The sequence below is a fragment of the Dermochelys coriacea genome, chromosome 2, assembly GCF_009764565.3.
Source record: "Dermochelys coriacea isolate rDerCor1 chromosome 2, rDerCor1.pri.v4, whole genome shotgun sequence".
Lineage (NCBI taxonomy): Eukaryota > Metazoa > Chordata > Testudines > Dermochelyidae > Dermochelys > Dermochelys coriacea.
The window spans coordinates 124,219,997-124,237,885 of record NC_050069.1 but is presented as its reverse complement, the minus strand read 5'-3'; the positions used below and the strand labels follow the sequence as shown (position 1 = coordinate 124,237,885).

At 45.6% G+C, this 17,889-nt stretch overlaps 1 protein-coding gene across 4 annotated transcripts in view; it reads left to right on the top strand.

The window, feature by feature from the left end:
* The first annotated feature begins 2,453 nt into the window (after positions 1-2,453).
* Positions 2,454-17,889, top strand: part of ZCCHC2 (zinc finger CCHC-type containing 2) — a 67,750-nt gene continuing 52,314 nt past the window's right edge. For all 4 annotated transcript variants that reach the window (XR_006279061.1, XM_038388711.2, XM_043508417.1 and 1 more), the window contains exons 1-2: positions 2,454-3,526; positions 16,325-16,433. Coding sequence is in view for 3 of the 4 variants with exons in the window: in XM_038388711.2 (XP_038244639.1) it covers positions 2,690-3,526; positions 16,325-16,433 (946 nt within the window). In the remaining variant the exon portion in view is untranslated. The remainder of the gene's footprint in view (positions 3,527-16,324; positions 16,434-17,889) is intronic.

The window sequence follows — 17,889 nt, the reverse complement described above, 5'->3', positions numbered from 1 at the left end:
GAACGAAAGCATCCCAGGGCAGGGCCAGCAGGGCAGCAGGGACGGAACACCATCTCCACCCCTGATTCACCTCAACAGGCCACCCATCCTGTCTGGGTTGGGTGGGTCACAATAAAAAAATTGGAGTGGGGAGGCATGTGACCCCCCCACCCCATGCCTCCCCATTTGTTGCCTCTGGGAGGGGGTGCAAATGATGCTTGCTCATCCCAGGTGCTAAAATGTCTAGTTATGGCTCTGCCCCAGGGCCTCCACTGCTAGAATATTTACTGGGTCGTGACAGGCCATAAATATTTACAAATAGGCCAAAAAGCGGTTGAGAACCACTGTTTTAGACCACTCAAAGTAGGGCCTGATCTTACATAAAAACACTATGAATTATAATATTTGGGAATAACAGATGGGAACAATATAATGACTTTATTTTAGTCTGATTTTCCTTGTTTATTTCAAGCATATTCTTCAGGTTTTTTACCATGATTTTATACTGTCGTATAAAATATAAGTAAATAAAATAATAAGTAATAGATTTAATTACATTAGCTATGATACATTTTATAAAGGATATAAACAACTGTGCTTCTGAACCTAGCAATGTTCTGTTCTCTGAATGGATAGAAGTTCATACCCCAATCCTTTAAACTACTCCATGCAGATGAACTCCTGTGCTGGGGTAGAGCCCCACTAAAGTCAATGTGAAACTCCATGTGGGCCCAAGAATCTTTTTCTGTAATAAGAGCTACCACACATAGAGTTAATCAGGGATAGCTAATCAGAAATAATGTCATGTGTAGACAGGCCCTCTGAGAGATGAATTTACCTCTAGTTATTCAGCCCTATTACTGTTATTCAGCCCTATTATAAGTGCAGATAGAAGCTGTATGTTTTTTCCCATTTCAGTGCCGAGGTGATTGGATTATATCCAACCACGATATAAGCCCTGCACAAGAATACACAATTTGTATTTTGTACCACAGAATAGTCATGTTTCGTATTGGGCATTATAATACTTTGCACTTCTACAGTCTTTCAAACATAGATATCAAAGGGTTTTAAAACAAATGATTATGCTTCAATTAACTAGCGGCTCTGAGCAGCAGGTTTGTATTGAAGAATCACAAAGGAGCTCTTTGGATTTCCTTAATAAATACTCAACTTTTATTTAAAAACGAAATGGTTTACAAGGGATGCCGAAGATCAGACAGTAGTGTAACCAGCTTCCTAAAAGCTACTCTCCTCCACTGCTTTCAGCTGTGCTGCTCAGTCTGCAGTGTGAGTAATTAAATGCAGGTGCAGACCAGGGTATTAGCTGTACCAATGCATCATCTCCCTGTCTGTTTCCTGGTGCTTCTACCAGTTGGAGTACCTGAGGCAATAACGGTTAGATTCACAGAGGGACTAATGCGTTACAACGCTCAGAGTGGCAGTGCCTAACTTTTGGGTACCTTGCCATACAATGGAAACTGTATCCCTGAGTCAGGTGCTTCAGCTTTCTAAACAATGCTTAGGGAGAGCTGGGCATTTAAAAATGGGATCCATAGAAGCCAGCAAGCTGAGTGGGGAGTTGCATAAGCGAGTCAATAGGAAATGCTGAGAAGAAGGATGTGACCTAAATCCCCCACCCCTCTTAGGGAGCCTATCTCTGCTTGGGATTCTCAGCCATGACCCCTTTCTAGGAGTTAAGGCTCAGATCCTCAACAGTATTTCAGTTCCTAACTCCCTTTGAAATCAATATGCTTAAATACCAAGGGGATCTGGGCCTAGGTGCCAAAACTGTTTCTGGAAATCATGTTTGGGGGAGAAAGGGAGGGCTTGAGGACTTCTTTATAGTCCTTAGCCCAGGGGGTAGGCAAGGCCAGTTCAGTTTCACCCTCTGCCTCCTGAGAAGGGATTTGAAGGTAGGTCTCCCCCTCCCCTAGAGAGCCGTCCTCACACTCCTATGGCCCAAAGCATATTGCACAACGGTGGAAGGGAACAGCCGCGATGCTGAAATACGACGGTTGATTGTCATTCCCCCCATTTACAGAGGGCTGGCATAAAGCAGAGCGGTTCAGCGTGCACTCAAAAAATCAGGTACAGAGCCCGGAATTGAGGCCAGGAGCGCTGGGCCCCAGAGGCACCCAGCTGAGGCGCCTCTCCCCAGACAGCCTGGGGTTATTGCATGCCAAGAACAGGCTTCCTGGCTACGGCTGGGGTTTCATGCTCTGTTCTGTAACCCACCCCTGCGCGCAGCAGGGACAGGGCTGGCGCAGCCGTGTGACCCGCCCGCCCCACCAGCGGGCTGCAGCGAGACCCTTCCCCGGGCTCTTTCAACCGGAACGCGGGGCCTGTTTAGGACCCAGCGGAAGCCGGGCGGGGGAGGTCGTAGAAAGGAGCGGATGACGTCAGCGGCCGGGCCACCAAGCTGCCCGCTGATAGGCTGACACGGGGCGTTCCGCGCTTCTCCCGGCTCCTCCCGCCTCCAGTCCGCGCCGGCGAGTGGCGGAGGAAAGAGCGTCCGGGCCTGGCACCGCGCACGCACTGAGGCGGGGGCGCGTCGGGAGCCGACACGATCCGCCCCGGAGCCGCCGGCGGCGGCGGCACCGTCCCCGCGCCGCGCCGCGCGGCCAGGGCAGCAGCATGAGCGGCTCCCCCGGGCGCGCCAGCCGCTGAGCCGGGCCTCTCGGATGCTCGAGGCCCCTCCGGGCTGAGGATGCTGAAGATGAAGCTGCCGCTGAAACAGACGAGCCACCGGGCGGAGGAGGCGGCGGGGATGGGGCTGAAGGAGCCTGGTAACCGGGACTGTCACCTCCAGCTGCAGCAGGTGCCCCGGCCGCCTCCCCGCGGCGCGGCGTCGGCGGGGTGCGGGCGGGAGCGTCCCAACCAGCTGCCTGGCTTGGGCCCGGGCCCGGGCCCTGGGCCGCCGCCGGCTCCTGCCGCGGGCGTGGCGGCCGCCCGCACGGACAAGGAGACGGTGTACGAGTGGTTCGGCCTCGTGCTGGGCTCGGCGCAGCGGCTGGAGTTCATGGTGGGGCTGCTGGACTTGTGCAACCCGCTGGAGCTGCGCTTCCTGGGCTCCTGCCTGGAGGACCTGGCCCGCAAGGACTACCACTGCCTGCGCGACGCCGAGGCCAAGGCCAACGGGCTCAGCGACCCCGGGCAGCTCGGAGACTTCCGAGACCCGGCCGTGCGCTCCAAGCTCCTCGTCTACCTGGCGCTGCTGGGCTCCGAGAACCGAGAGGCCGCCGGCCGCCTCCACTGCCTGCTGCCCCAGGTGGGCTCTGTCCTGAAGAGCTGCGGGGCTCGGCTGCGGGAGGAGGATGGGCCCGAGGAGGACATGGAAGGGCCTGGAGAAAACGGCCAGGCCCTCCCTGTTGAGAGCCTGGGCTTCAGGGCGCAGGAGGAGCTGCTCTTGCTGTTCACTATGGCCTCTCTGCACCCCGCCTTTTCCTTCCACCAGCGGGTCACCCTGAGGGAGCATCTGGAGCGGCTGCGGAGGGCCCTCTGTGGGGACCAGGAGGAGGAGGGTGCCTTCGGCCCTGCAGCTCAGGTACCAAAACTCCCACCCCGGTTTCCAGGTAGCGTCCTACCCCCGCCCATGTGCTGTCTTGGGCTCTTCTCTCCCTGCTGCCATCTTCCCAGAGAGTGAAGTTGCTTCTTCTCCCATCCTAACCCCCCATGCTGCTATGTGGGAGGCCCTCACTCCTCCATTTTGTGGCTGCTGCTCTAGGAATTTCCCCTTGTGACATAATAATGCCCGAAGGTGGTTCTGGGAGGAAAGAGGATTCTCCCTGGTAGCTGTGTTCAGAGCTGACTGCAGCCTCTACTAACGGGGCAAAACAGCACGGGTGCAGTCCCCTGGGCTCTTTATACGCCCCTGGAGCATTAGTCACCACCAGAAATTCTACTTACGGCCCACTCAAACTGTGGCTAATAACGTCTAAACCTTTGGCCCCCTTTTGAAAAGGTTACTGCGAGAAGAGATTGCAGATAGGCTCTAGTGATATGTCCAGTATGTTGTAGAAACTGAATGTCCAAATGCCGGTGTGAATGTTGGCAAGAGATCTGGCGTTTTAGTGGGACAGTAGGTTCTGTGTCGGACTCGGACACTTGGATTTGCAGGCATCGGGGTATAAAGCCATGTCTATGTTGGAGATTATGCAGGTATAGCTATGCTGGCACAACACCATAGTGGAGATGCATCCTATGTCCATGGAAGGGTTTTTTCTGCCTGCGTAGGAACACCATCTTCCCAAACAAAATTGTGTACATTGACAGAAGTAGTTTTGCCCTGACATAGCTGCATCTACCCTAGGGGTTATGTTAGAATAGCTTTGTCAATCGGGGGTGTGGTTTTTTCACACTCTTGACTGAGTTAATTATGTCAGCCTAAATTATAGACCAAGCCTAAGACTGGCCTCCAAACAGCAACATTCTGTAAGTTACATTAGGAGTGGATAGTGGTGGGTTTACTGTGTGAGCAAATGAAAATGTCAAAACTAGAATTTGAGTTCAAAGTGGATAGCTTAGATGGGACACTTGTTGGTGCATTGACAGTTTTGCATGGTAATAAAGATTTTCACTTAATGGCACAAGTTCTCTTTCCATAAGAATCAGCTGTCAAACTCAGAATTTCACTAGGTAGCCTTAATTTATGCTTTGTTCTTGAATGCTTTTTAAAACTTTTGTAACAATTTCCCCTTATTAATCTGACGGAACCATCTTTATATGGATCTACAGCTTTTGGTCTCCAGATGGCTCCTTGCTTAAGAGGAACAAAGGGTGTGGGTAGCTTATCTTGGCAACATGTTCCACGTATAGAAATGGTCTTATGTTAGGTTTTTGACTGTAGGAGTAGCAAAATATTGAAGTGTTTCATGACTACCTACAACTCCATCAATATGCAGCCGCCTCTGGGATGGGATAAGAAGGCAGCAGTCAAGCAAAAAACTTCCATGGCATGCTGAATAAAAGAATAAGCAGGACACCAGGGCCAACTCTTATGCAATGTGTCTTGGGATATTTAAGGACCAGACAGGCATCAATTTTTAAGACTTCATGCATCTTAAGTAAACACTCAACTGTGGCTTTAAATTATTTAGCTGGCAGGTCAGCAGCAGAGAGTGGATGTTCTGATACTGATATCTTAATAATGAATTCATGTGAGCTGTAAAATAAAGTAGGGAACATGAGATTTGTCTTATTTTGGCAAATTCATTTGCATCAAGTCTAGCTATAACAAAGACTTGCCAGGATTCACTATGTGGGGGGAGAGGGTTATGGTAAGTTAGGTGACAACTCCTTTTGTTGGGTGTGAAATGCTGGTAAGTAGACATACTTTTCCCAATAGAAATTAGAAGATAGTAAACAGTTGTTATGACTAGGTGATGTGCCACAGATAGCACTAGAGGCTTAACCAGAGCATTGTTAGGTTTCTTATTGACAATGGCCCAGGTCCACAACAGGGCCTAGCACCTAAACCCTAGACTAGGGTGCCCAAGTTCCAGTATCGGCTCCACATCTACAAAACTCCTGGCAAACCACATAAGTGCTTGTGTTTCTGCCTCTGGGCGTGCATGCTGTTCCCTCCCTCTGAATGTCCAGGTGTCTGTCTTCCCAGCCTGTGCCCAGAGTGATTCACAAACCTGGGGAAGATAGGGGTGTTTGCTGGCCCGAGTGGTTTGTGGGACTTGATCCAGTAGGCATGCTTGAGGCTGCATAGCAGATCGGATCTCATTCAAAATGTGGCCCCGGAGAAGGTGATATTGGTGATGCCCACCTTTGTAACTCTTAGTTGGGATAGTTTTTGGGGCTCCCTCAGTCTTCCTTCTGTTGAAGCAGTTCCACCGCAGATAAAGAATGAGATTGATTGGGGACTTGACCCTGAATCTCCCATCTCTGAGGTGGATGCCCTAATCACAGGTGTAGTCACTATTGACTCGTGTGCTCTGTTTAATATTCAAGTTTTTATCTATATATTAGGTCCTTTGGGCCAGAGAGAGAGAGAGGGAGAATTCATTGTATAGGGACCTAACTTGGCTTTGTGGATTGCTGTGTTAGATGCTGTGATGCTCAGCATTGTAATGTTCAAGTCCTGTTGTGGAGTGTACCCACAGAAGCTATTCTGTATAATAGTTTAGCTTAAAAGCTATAGTTAAAAAGCCCCTACTTTGTTTGCATGGTCTATTCACATAAACTGTGCTATGTAGAATGCACTGATAGCCAAATCAGCTTGGCTCACCCTACAGGTCACTTTCTTTAGCCTACACAGAACTGAAGTTCTGCATCACCTTTCCCCCCAGTTTTTATTATAATCATATACCACAGAGCACTTCCTGGGATTGGCTGGCTGGGAAAAGTGGTTGGATGGTCCTGGCCTAAAAATGCTGTCGGTTCCCAATCAAATAGCTTGCAGTTAAACCAGGGAAGGCAGTGTGGCTGGAGACATGGGTCTGCCATTGATTTGCTGTGTGGCCTTGAGCGAATAACTTGACCTGTAGGTCCCAATTTACAAATGGGAGGTAAATGCCCTTCTTATCTCACAAGGGAGTCATAGGTTTGTCTGTGCACCTCTTCTAGTAGGTGAGGTGCTAATTAGTGAAAATGTAAGGGAACATGTGCATACTTGGTTTTATAAGCTCCGGGGGGTAGTGTTTCCAGTAGTTTGTGCAGGGAGTCTCTAGAGTGTTAGCTCCTGCCAGTTAGTTCCACTGCTGCAGTCATTCAGCTTGTCAGTTACACGTGGGAGCCCCAGTGGCAGGTGTTTTACCTCTGATCCTTTATCCTAGTGGTGGAAAGCTACAACCATGACCCTCCAAAACTACTTGTCCCTATGACTACCGGGGTAGACGGTCTCTGGGGGGCGGGAAGGCCTAGTAGTACCAGAGTGGAGACGCTTCAGTGGCCACGCAGTGGGAGGACCTGCCAAGGGACAGGATCGCTGCAGTCTGAGGAGGGTGCTGGGAGGAGCCCGATCTTCGCCACCCGGCTGCCCTACAGAGGCCATGCCTCCGGGGCAGGGAAGGACCTTTTTATCTGCGGGGAGGGAGGTGACATGGGGGAAGTGCTTCCTTCTCCTGTGTGCCGAGGGGACACCCTCTTGCCCCCGTGTTTCTGTGGAGGAGACTCGCGCTGCCCTGTCGCCTTGGTGGTGGTGGTGGTGGTGGTGGGGAGGGCAGAGAGTAAATCGGTCATTGTGCCTTCCCGCCCCGATTCAAAATGGCGGCTGCGGACCCGAGCCTCCGTGTCACGTGACTGCGGGCCTGCCCTGGGGGCGGAGTCTCCACTCATTCCATAACGAATGAGACGGGTCTGGTTAGTTCTGACGGGGCCCGGCGGCTCGCGCTCTTGCCGTTTGCGCGCTGCTGGGATGTGGGAGGGAGCGGGGAAAAGGCTGCGGCAGAAGGCGCCGGCCGTTGGGATTGGGGCACGCGACCAGCCAGTAGGGGGGCGCAGTGTCGGCGCGTGCCGGTCGGTTTTTCGGCGTGAGGAGGGCGACGATAAGTCGCGAGGCGGGGACCAGCTCTAAGGGGAGTTCGCGAGCGTAAAGACGAGAACCTGCCCCGCCTCCTCCGGGGGCTGCGTCAGAGACTGGAGCCGGGGGGGGGGGGAGGGCGAGGGGCGGGCAGAGATTTTCCTCAGCAGCCCCCAGCTCTGCGCTCCTTTGTCGCCGGCCTCTCCCCTGAGCCCCGCGTGTCACCATCCCGCCCCGCTGGCGTAGAGGGGCGCAGCCCTGCGGCAGGGCCTGCGTCTAAAGCTCTGATCCCGCCCGATCCAGCTGTCGGGCATACAGCAAGCGCAACGGGGTCTGTTCCCTTTGTCTCCCAAGCGCCTTGTCCCGCCCGCCCTGAGTTGTCTTCCCTCGGCCACCTCCGTGTGTGCAGAGCAGGCTGCAGCCTCTCCTAACCTGGCTCGTGCTCGCTGGTATCTAAATCACTAACGATATCTAAGCCTAGAAATGCAGACAGGGACAACCCACGGACAGCCCCCAAGGACTAGAACAGGTTTCAGAGTAGCCGCCCTGTTAGTCTGTATTCGCAGATTCGGAATGCATCCGATGCAGTGAGCTGTAGCTCACGAAAGCTTATGCTCAAATAAATTTGTTAGTCTCTAAGGTGCCACAAGTCCTCCTTTTCTTTTTGCGAATACAGACTAACACGGCTGCTCCTCTGAAACCAGTTAAAGCTTTGTTACTATAAACGCATTGTCAGCATCACATGTCAAAATATAAAAATATATAGCCTTGTCAAACATCAGTATTACTGAAGATCTTGCTTTGAGAAGTACCTTTTGACATGCAGTACGATGAAAGTACTTTGCTCATTCTGTTCTCCTCTGTGAAGGTTCTTTTACCTTCATATACCTCACTTTTTCCATTTGCCAATGAAGAAAGCAAGGGATAACTTTGCTCTGCAAAATTAGCCCATAGAATTCACTGCCATAGATAAAACTGAGGTGAGAAACTCTACTCAGCTTAAAAAAAAAAAATATATTCATCATTATCCCTGTAAGCATGTCTTCTTATTAGAAGCCAAAAATAAAATTATTAAAACCTTCTATATGTTAATCTTGTAATAAAATCAGTTTTACTGGCAAACAATAGGACAAATGGTAGTGAGAACTTATCACATATATGTACTGTGCCAACCAGTTTTCGAGAACAAGATGGATAGGTCAGTCATCGTGTTTCTTGATCACGTTTCATGCATCCAATGAAGTGACTATAGCTCACGAAAGCTTATGCTCAAATAAATTTTAGTCTCTCAGGTGCCACAAGTACTCCTTTTTCTTTTCACATTTCTTGACTTCCATTTATAGCTTGAGATGAGATGAGCTCATCAACTTTCTCTTTCTTGCACTTGACATCTCAGGTTTTGAATAAATTGGTATAAGAAGGCACTTCAGCCAAAAACACTTTTTTAATAAAAAAAAAAAATATTTCTCCTAGTGCTTTTTGTCAGTGATCTCAAAGTGCTTCAGTCTTCAGTGTATTTATATTGTCACAACACCCTTGAGAGACAGGGAAGTGTTATCCCCATTTTACAGCTAAGAAAATGAGGCACAGAGGCTAAGTGACTTGTCCAAAGTCACACAAACAGTTGCTGCAGGAGCAGGTAATTGGATTTGGGGAGATCTTGGTTCTAGACTAGTGCCCTAACCACTGAATAGTCTTTTCTCTTATAATGCAATAAAACAAAGCATTTACAGACTCCTGATTACTCTAGGAAAACCATCTTGAAAATATTACCACCGTTGGCGATGGTAGAAAACTTCAAGGTAGCACTACAGTGGGTTTACACCTATCTTATTGATTTGACTTCATTTATTTGTTTGTTTTGCACCAGTAAACAAGTAGTCTGGAAAAACTGCCCTCTTGTTCTGAAATGAGCTATGGATTGGCAACTGCCTGTCATAACAGTAAATTTCTTCTATAATTGGTCGTTTAGCCTGGTACTTTGATGCGGGTATACAGTTTCACTTAATCTAACTTCTTTAGTTTCTCTTCCCATCTCTTTTTTTAAAGAAAAAATGAAACCTACTGCAGAACATTGACAAAAGAATTTATATGCAAGTTTCATTAAAAGGCAGAGTGGTTCGCTAAATATAAATGCATGTAATGTCGGCTAACCTGTAACACTGCGAGCATAAACATACAACATGGGTACAGTAGTAATTTCATAGTTAAGATTATAATCGGATTTTATTAAATTCAACTTTGATCCCTTTTCCTCCAAACTCCTCAGAAAACCTGTTTAACTCTTGCATTTTGGTCTACTTCCAAAGTTGAGGTTTTCATTTTGTTGGCATATTGTATTTTAAAAACTGTCTGAAAACTTGTTCTTGTTGTGAACAGCCTCTTATAAAGGTAGTAGGCATGTGGGTTACTTTTGGAATTGCATTCGCATTACGTTGCAATGCGTTTGTCGTCTGAAGATTCAAGCTTAATATTGTCAGCCTTATGGCATTTGAATTCCACAGGCCTACTCTGTGGACTTGAAAGTCTAGAAACGAACCAGTCAACCTGAATTTGCTCTGACTTTGATTCTTTGTAGTTCGTGCCTGTAGCTATAGCAGGGATAGCCGATTATTTTTTTGTAAAGATCCAAATTTCTTTGTCAAGGTATAGTCAATGTCCAGACTCTAGAGCAAAAGGGGAAAAAAAGAAAAGTAAATACAAAGATTTCAAGGTCCTTTTCAAAAGCATCCGGTGGTCAGGATTTGGCCTGTGGTCTGCCTGTTGACAACCTCAAGCTATAGTTTGATGAAGAGGTAGGTATGGTGTGTCTCAATGAGCAAAGAGATACAGGGCAGCTAGTCCTTCAATCATTCTCCTCTTTCGTGATGTGCTGCTTTGGAGATCCAGAGAGTTGGAGCAGTTGAAACTGCTTCTCCCTGGATTCACAGGGTATTGAGGCTGTTGAGCAAACTTGAGGATAAATAAACGCACAGGCTAGATTTATGGTTGAAGCACGGGAGTGGGACTTGAGACATCTGAGTTCAGGCCAGGCTCTGCGACAGACTCTGTGACATGGGGCATTTAATCTCTGCCATGGTTCCCTACCTGAAAAAGGGAAATAATACTTCTTGCCTGTTTAGACTATAAGCTCTTTGGGGCAAGGACTGGTATTTTATGTGTACAGCATTTAATACAACGGATTGGTTGCGTTTTCAAGGTGCTGTAATTGAATGTTTTATCTAGCTACTAAAAATTACCTGATACACATTCATTTAGAATTCATCAAGCAGCAGCAAATAATGGCTTGTTTGAATGTTTTATTGCAAAAAAAAAAAATAGCTTGTCAAAAATTCAGTTAGTGTTGAACTCAACTCTGAATGTGTATTAATGCCCATAATCTATCCAAAAACATCTTCATCTATTTTTTACAATATAGACCACAAACTCCATACTTTACATACCATTTTACAAAAACATCTGTTGCTATCACCATCATACATCAAATTGAGTAACAAAACAAGGTTTATTTAATGGAACTTTCAACTAACCTTTGCTGTGAATTGGCCATTAAAATTAATCACATTAATTTAGCAAATATTGACCTATTCCTCTTCAGACAATGTTTTTTCAGGACCTAAAATGACCATTTCAGCACCTTGACGTGATCTGAAGTAATTCTAACTACCATATATGGTAAGCAGGGTTTAGTCTAGGTTCCCAAATATTTAATCAGGATTGATTAATGACAGTACTAGAGCTAAGATTGTTTAAATAGAAGTTCTTAAAAATCCTAGTACTCTGAGAGGTGCTATGATTAGCTGGCTTAAGGAACCACTTTCAGAAAATTCCTGTAAGTCAATTTGTAAACAAATAAAGGAATGGTTTCTATTTACAGATTATTTTGCTTAACAAGTTACAGCAAAACACAACACCATGTCCGTGGCTAATTTTCAGTGTCTTATAAGAAAACAAGATACTGGTGCTTAATTGATTTAGAATCTAAGGGAGTTTTTGTTTTGAGAGAGTAAAAAAAATAAACAAGCCAGTTGCCACTACACTGCACGTACAGTTGATGTGACTGCCAGACACATCTACTTGTATATCTTCTGAAACTGGTTTAAATTGGAAGAATAGAAAGGTCAGTGTGTACTGACGCTCATTTTTTTACATGTTTTTGTGTAGTCTACTGACTATATTTCAGGCAAACGTTTGTTTGTTTGTTTTTGTTTTTTTCCCCTGATATAGCTTTTTACATACTGGAGTGCAAAACACCATGGCTCTTTCACCATGACCCTGACCCATGTGCCTCTGGAAAAGAGCACCGTTTCTGGATAATAGTCCTCAGGCTCTAAGAAGTAGCTAACAGTGTCTCGGGGGTAGGTTAGTACTAAACTGAATGTGGTACCCATGGGGAAACTGTACATCTTAGTAAATCGCTTTAACTAGAGGGTATGGTGATTGGAAAAAAACAAGTAGACAGTGAAGAAGGTGAGTAGTCTGGCTTCAGTTGCTCTGTTTCAACAAGGGGTAAAAAATGGAATACAAAGAGGCTGGATAAGTGACTAGTGTAGATAGACTAATGAGAACAATGTAACCTTTCCCCTCCATAAAACTTTCATTACTCCCAAAACACTAGTAAGCTAATACAATACTTGTGTTTAAAAAAAGTTCTTGTAGACAGTGTGGGGCTCTGTTGATGGACGTCAGAAAAGGTTTCACAGAGCAGTGGTAGACTGGCTATATCTCAGACCCTTGCAGCTATGGAGTTCCCATAATTAAACCATTGTCGGATACACTAAAGCCTTGTCTACACTACTGCAGTATGTCGACCTTAGTTATGCTATTCCAGCTACGTGAATAATGTAGCTGGAGTCAACATAGCTTAGGTCGACTTACTGCGGTGTCTACATAGCACTTCATCGACAAGAGATGCTCTCCCGTTGACTTTTTTTAATCTTCTTGATCCAGTGGAGTACTGGAATCGACCAGAGAGCACACTCTGCGGTCGATTTAGCGGGTCTTTGCTATACCCGCTAAATCAATCCCGCTGCATCAATCACAGCAGTGTTGATCCCCGGTAAGTGTAGACATGGCCTCAGTTTCCTTCATACTGGCTCGGACAGAGACCAGGTGTTTTCAGTGAGGGACAGTACCTCTACCCTGACATGAGTATCTCCTCTCCTTTCGGGGTCTGGTTTTCCTATAGTATGCCCCTAGTCATATACAGCGTCTTAAGTCTTTCTATGCTTTTTATCCTGTACAAGCTCAGGTCTCTGGTAAGAGCTGTGGTGGTGACCACCTATGAGTTCCCTATCTCCTGTGTTTCCTTACCCCAATCCTTAAATCCCATGCTCTCTCCTATGCTGAGGTGAATTGAGAAATTGTTTTTTAAACAAGCTTCTAGCTTCACATCTCTTTTCTATTAAAGAGATGTTAAAACATTAAAAAATCAAAACAATACAAGCTAATTCTTCAAATAGCTGTACTTTAACAGGAAGAGAGCAAACTGTCAGATTTAGGTCTTAAGTATGCCTCAGGATAGACTGTATTAAGGGAATATGTTGTAGTATATTTTGTCACAAATTTTAGTATATGAATATCTTGCATCTGACGTGCAAGCAGAAAGCCAGTTCCTGCTCTGGTGGGTTTTTTTTAGGTCAATTTTAGAAAATGCTGTCATGCAGAAAGTCCAGCTTTCTAAAATGAATGGTGCTATAGCTTTTTTTCACTCAAGCTCATGGTTTTAAAGTAACAAACTATTTTATTATAGGAAACAACAAATTAGGCAGCTCTTCCAAAATGTTAATATAGTGATTCTGCTGCATGCGGTAGAGCTAACTTTCGAATCTGCTTTTTGTATCTGGCAAGGCATTTGGCTATAGCTTAAACAGGGCCTAGTTAGTAATTTTCTGGCAGCTGCATTGATCTTTTGAAAGTTGGGTCCAGGTCTTTAGTTGGATGACAGCAAGAAAGCATTTTCACTTCTGCCAAAATGCATGCTAAAAATGTCAGTTCAAATAGCTTGCTCAACTTCATCCATAGTTCTGGCCCTACTAATTTCACAGCTGTGAAGGACTGTGAAATAAGCCCTTCCCCATGAAATCTGATCTCCTCATTGCTGCTGGGAGTGCTCCAGTGTGGGGGCTCCTCGCTGTAAGTCTGGGATGGGGAGGGAGAGGACTTGTCCTTTCCCTGCACAGCTGCTCTTGCATTCAGGGGGAGATCAGACCCACCTTGGAGTGCCTGCCTCCCCTCTGCTGCAGGAAGCTTCAGCCTAGGAGGTTCCTGCAGCTGGAGGAGACTTGTGGAGATGAGTCAGATATTTCCCCTGCTCCTGGGAGAGCCCCGGCCAAGGATCTCTTAGCTGTGAGTCCCTGCTGGGATGGGGAGGGACAGGACATGGCAGCAGGGGTTGGGTGGGAGGAGATCAGACCAACTTCCAGGTACCTTTTGGGTTGGGATCCTCATGGTTACAACTCTGCAATTTCATATGTAAATGGCTGAAAATGTGAAATTGACTAATTTAAAAACCCTCTGTCTGTGAAATTGATCAAAATGGACTGTGAATTTTTGGTAGGGCCCTATCCATAGTATAACTTTTCTGTAAAGTGAACAAAAACTTGATAGTTTAGTATCTGGAAGCTAACAGTTCTCTGATCTGATAGAATAGTGTGAGACCAGGAATTCAAATTCTAGCACATTACCTCTTTCTGATTTTAGTTGAAGTAGCTTGACCTCCATCAAAAGTTAGATCTGGTATTATGTATGGCTGTCCATTATATCCAATGATGTCACGGCATATCTGTCAAACCACCTCCATTTTACTGGAGTAGGGAAGAGGTCTGTCTCAAAATGCCTCTATCTATCCAAAATATTTTTATTTCTAATTGTAGAAAAATTGCAAATAGTAAAGCTGTTTAAAATGCCAATTAGTTCAAATACTCATATTTTGTTCACAATTTATTATAAACCTCAGCAGGCTGAAATTATTGGTGTTTATCAGAGGAGTGGGATAAGGATTTCAGCTGAATGATAAGCATCTGTACAAAGCATTTTAATGTTCAGAAGACACAATTTTTTCCTATTAACAGGGAGGTCATAAGTTTTGAAAACTGAGAGGTTCCTCAGAGCCTAATGAAGCTCACGCAAAACAGTCCAAATGCAACAATGATGCATTGGTTTAAATAAACACTTGCATTCTGTGCAAGACAGGATCAGGAATGCCTTTTGTGGCTTTAACCCACCTTTGCGCTGTTCTGATTCTGGACTGCTTAACAGCCCTTGACATTACTGACAGCCATGGGGGGGCCTAAATTACAGCAGCTTGTCCCTGTCTGCTTGTGGGCTGTGGCACTGCATGGAACCTTGCTTTTGCCTTACCCCTGACATGCCTCCTGTTACAATGTGTGAATGGGTCCCTACAAGACCACTTTGTCTTGGGCAAATCCTCTTCTGGATGAATCTAGCGTTTTTAATATTCCTTTATACCACTGTGGTCCTTTCTGCATGCATAAAGAGGCCATGGCAGGGGGGTGAACATCTTGGTCTTAGTTTTGTATGCATTAATTTATACAAACATTTGTAGTGGGAGATTTCATTGTCTGCCTCTGACCAAAGGTGAAGGCTGAAGGAAACGTTTCATATGCTTCTGCACACCTGTTTTCCCTGGCCTGTAGTACATTGACATCTCCATATTTGAACTTGATTCTTTTGCTCTCTGCTTATCTGAAGTGGTGGTAACGCACCTTAGGAGGTCTTTATTTTGACAACTGTAAATCAGCATTTCAAAGGTACTTACAGCTGATCACTCACTCTAACTTTCCTGTGTGAATGGCAATTGGAGTATTAATATCAGTTCAGCATGTTGGGCTTTAACACAATGCATCTTTGGTTTCCTTAAAATGTATTCTGGAGTTGAATTCCCAGGCACCTCAATTCCAGTATCTCAAAATATAAGAGAACTATCTCGGATTTTGTAAAAAGTTTACCCTGATAGTGGTCAACATGTTGCTTTCACCAGGAGCACAACAATGTTAGTACAGTTAAGAACACTTTATATATAGTCATGTGAGAATGACCCTTCCAGAGCTTTTCTGAAGTATTTCTATTCCAGTAAGCCCCTCTTATCCAAGAACAAATTGAAAAGACAAAATGTGTATATATTGACTTGTGATGAGCATTACAACAGATGCTCAAACTTCTGTGCTACAGTGAAATGGCCAATCTCAAACTCACTGCCCAGTCTTTCCAGATGCCATACTTGACATTTGATAGTCCCTTTGTTCAGTTCACTTGCCTTAGTTACTGTTACTGGAGGCATACAGGTGTTTTATCTCCTAGTTTTAGGATGACTTGGGCAACTGAGCTGTATACATATTTTAGTAGCAAATCATAGCAAAGTAGTACGTGAGGGGTTTATTGTATATGAGAATATGTTCAGAATTAAGTGAACAAATTAAGTGTGCTGCTATGGTTAATACTAATCTATCACTTATGATGATTATTACATTTTCCAAGATTTTCTAAGAAAGGCTAGTGATCTTGAGTGCCCAACTTGAGACATCTTAAAGGAATCTGACTTTCAGAGGCTTGGTGGACAGCACTTTAAATTAAAAAAGTCCTTTTGAAAATGTCTTTTGTTGAGCACCTGGAAAATTGAGGTATACTGTCTCTAGTCACTTCTTAAAATCTTAGTCTTTGTCAATAGTGTGTACTGTGCGCCTGGAAAAAAATAAATTGCTTGCTTATTTGGTTGCGTTTTTCTGTTAACAGCAGACTCTCAGATTGACAAAACTTGACCTGCATAATTTCAGGTGCTGCAGGGGAGGAGGTGGTAGTGTTTGAGAATATACATTGTTTGAACTTCCCCTCTATTTTTGTTCCCATACATAGAATGACTTTTCCCATAATGACTGCATGCCAAGTAATGAGAATAGTTTGGATCGCACCACGCCACCTCATGATGGACTTTCGACGGCCTCTCATAGACCTCAGCGGGAAGGTATGTAAATAAAATTCTGTTTAGAAGTTTTTTATATTCTTTGCATGTTAAATTTAACCTGGTGTTATGGGACTCCTATGTCTTACTCTTCACTCAACTGAGGAATTGACTGGTCCCTAAGTGCAGCTGCTTCTGGTTCTCACCTACACAGCACTCTCCCATCTGGTATGAGTAGAATGACAGGATTGTATAATTGTAGTTAGTTTTCTACTGCTAATATCAGAATGGATAGAGATTAATTGCAGGTGGGTCAAGAAAAAGGCAGTTTATTGGGAGGAGGAATATAAACTTAACAGGAATTGACTTTATCCACAGTATTGGTCGCTATAGTGATGCAAAACTGTGAATTAAGCTGACGATATTGTAAAGTTGTGACTATGGTGTTTGCTTGCTTGATTCACTCTTCTTACCTAAGACTCATAGACTTTAAGGTCAGAAGGGACCATCACTATCATCTAGTACGGGGTGGCCAAACTGTGGTTCATGCCTCACCCCTCCCGCCCCCCACTTGCCATTCTCCACCTACCAGACTGGGGTGGAGCTCAGGGCTTCCACCCTATGGCGGAGTGGTGGGTCTAGGGGCTTTTGCCCAGTGGGGTGTGGGGGTCACCTGCAGGAGGAACCTACTAGGGCTTCAGCCCCATTCTTTCTGAAGCTATGAGCACTGGCAGGTACTTCCCATAGGGCTGAAGCCGCAAGCCCCAATAACCTGCTGCCAGGCAGAAGCCCTGAATAGATGACCCCCGGCTCTCAAACTTCTAAAGATTATTGCATGCAGCTCAGAGGATCAGTAAGTTTGGCCACCCCGATCTAGTCTTGCCTCCTGCACATTGTAGGCCATGTAACCACCCACCCACTCCTGTAGTAGACCCATAATCTCTGGCTGAGTTACTGAAGTCCTCAAGTAATGATTTAAAGACTTAAAGTTAAAGAATCCACCAGTTATGCTAGTTTAAACCTATGAGTGATCTATCCCTCATGCTGCAGAGGAAGGTGAAAAGCCCCAGGGTTTCTGCCAATCTGACATGGGGGTGGGGGAAAAGTCCTTCCTGACCCCAAATATGGCAATCAGAGGCTGAGCATGTGGGCAGGACCCATCAGAGAGACACCTAGGAAATAATTCTCTGTAGTAACTCGGACCCTTATCGTCTAGTGTCCCATCACTGGCTGTTGGGGATGTCTGCTGCTGGAAGTTGCAGATCAGATACATGTCATTGTAGGTGGTCCCATCATACCATCCTCTCCGTAAACTTATCAAGCTCAGTCTTGAAGCCACTTAAGTTTTTTTTCCCCCACTGCTCCCCTTGGAAGCCTGTTCGAGAACTTCACTTCTCTGATGGTAAGAAATCTTCATCTAATTTCAAGCCTAAACTTATTGATGGGCAGTTTATGTCCACTTGTTCTTGTGTCTACATTGGCGCTTAACTTTAACTCTCTCTCTCTCTCTCTCTCTCGG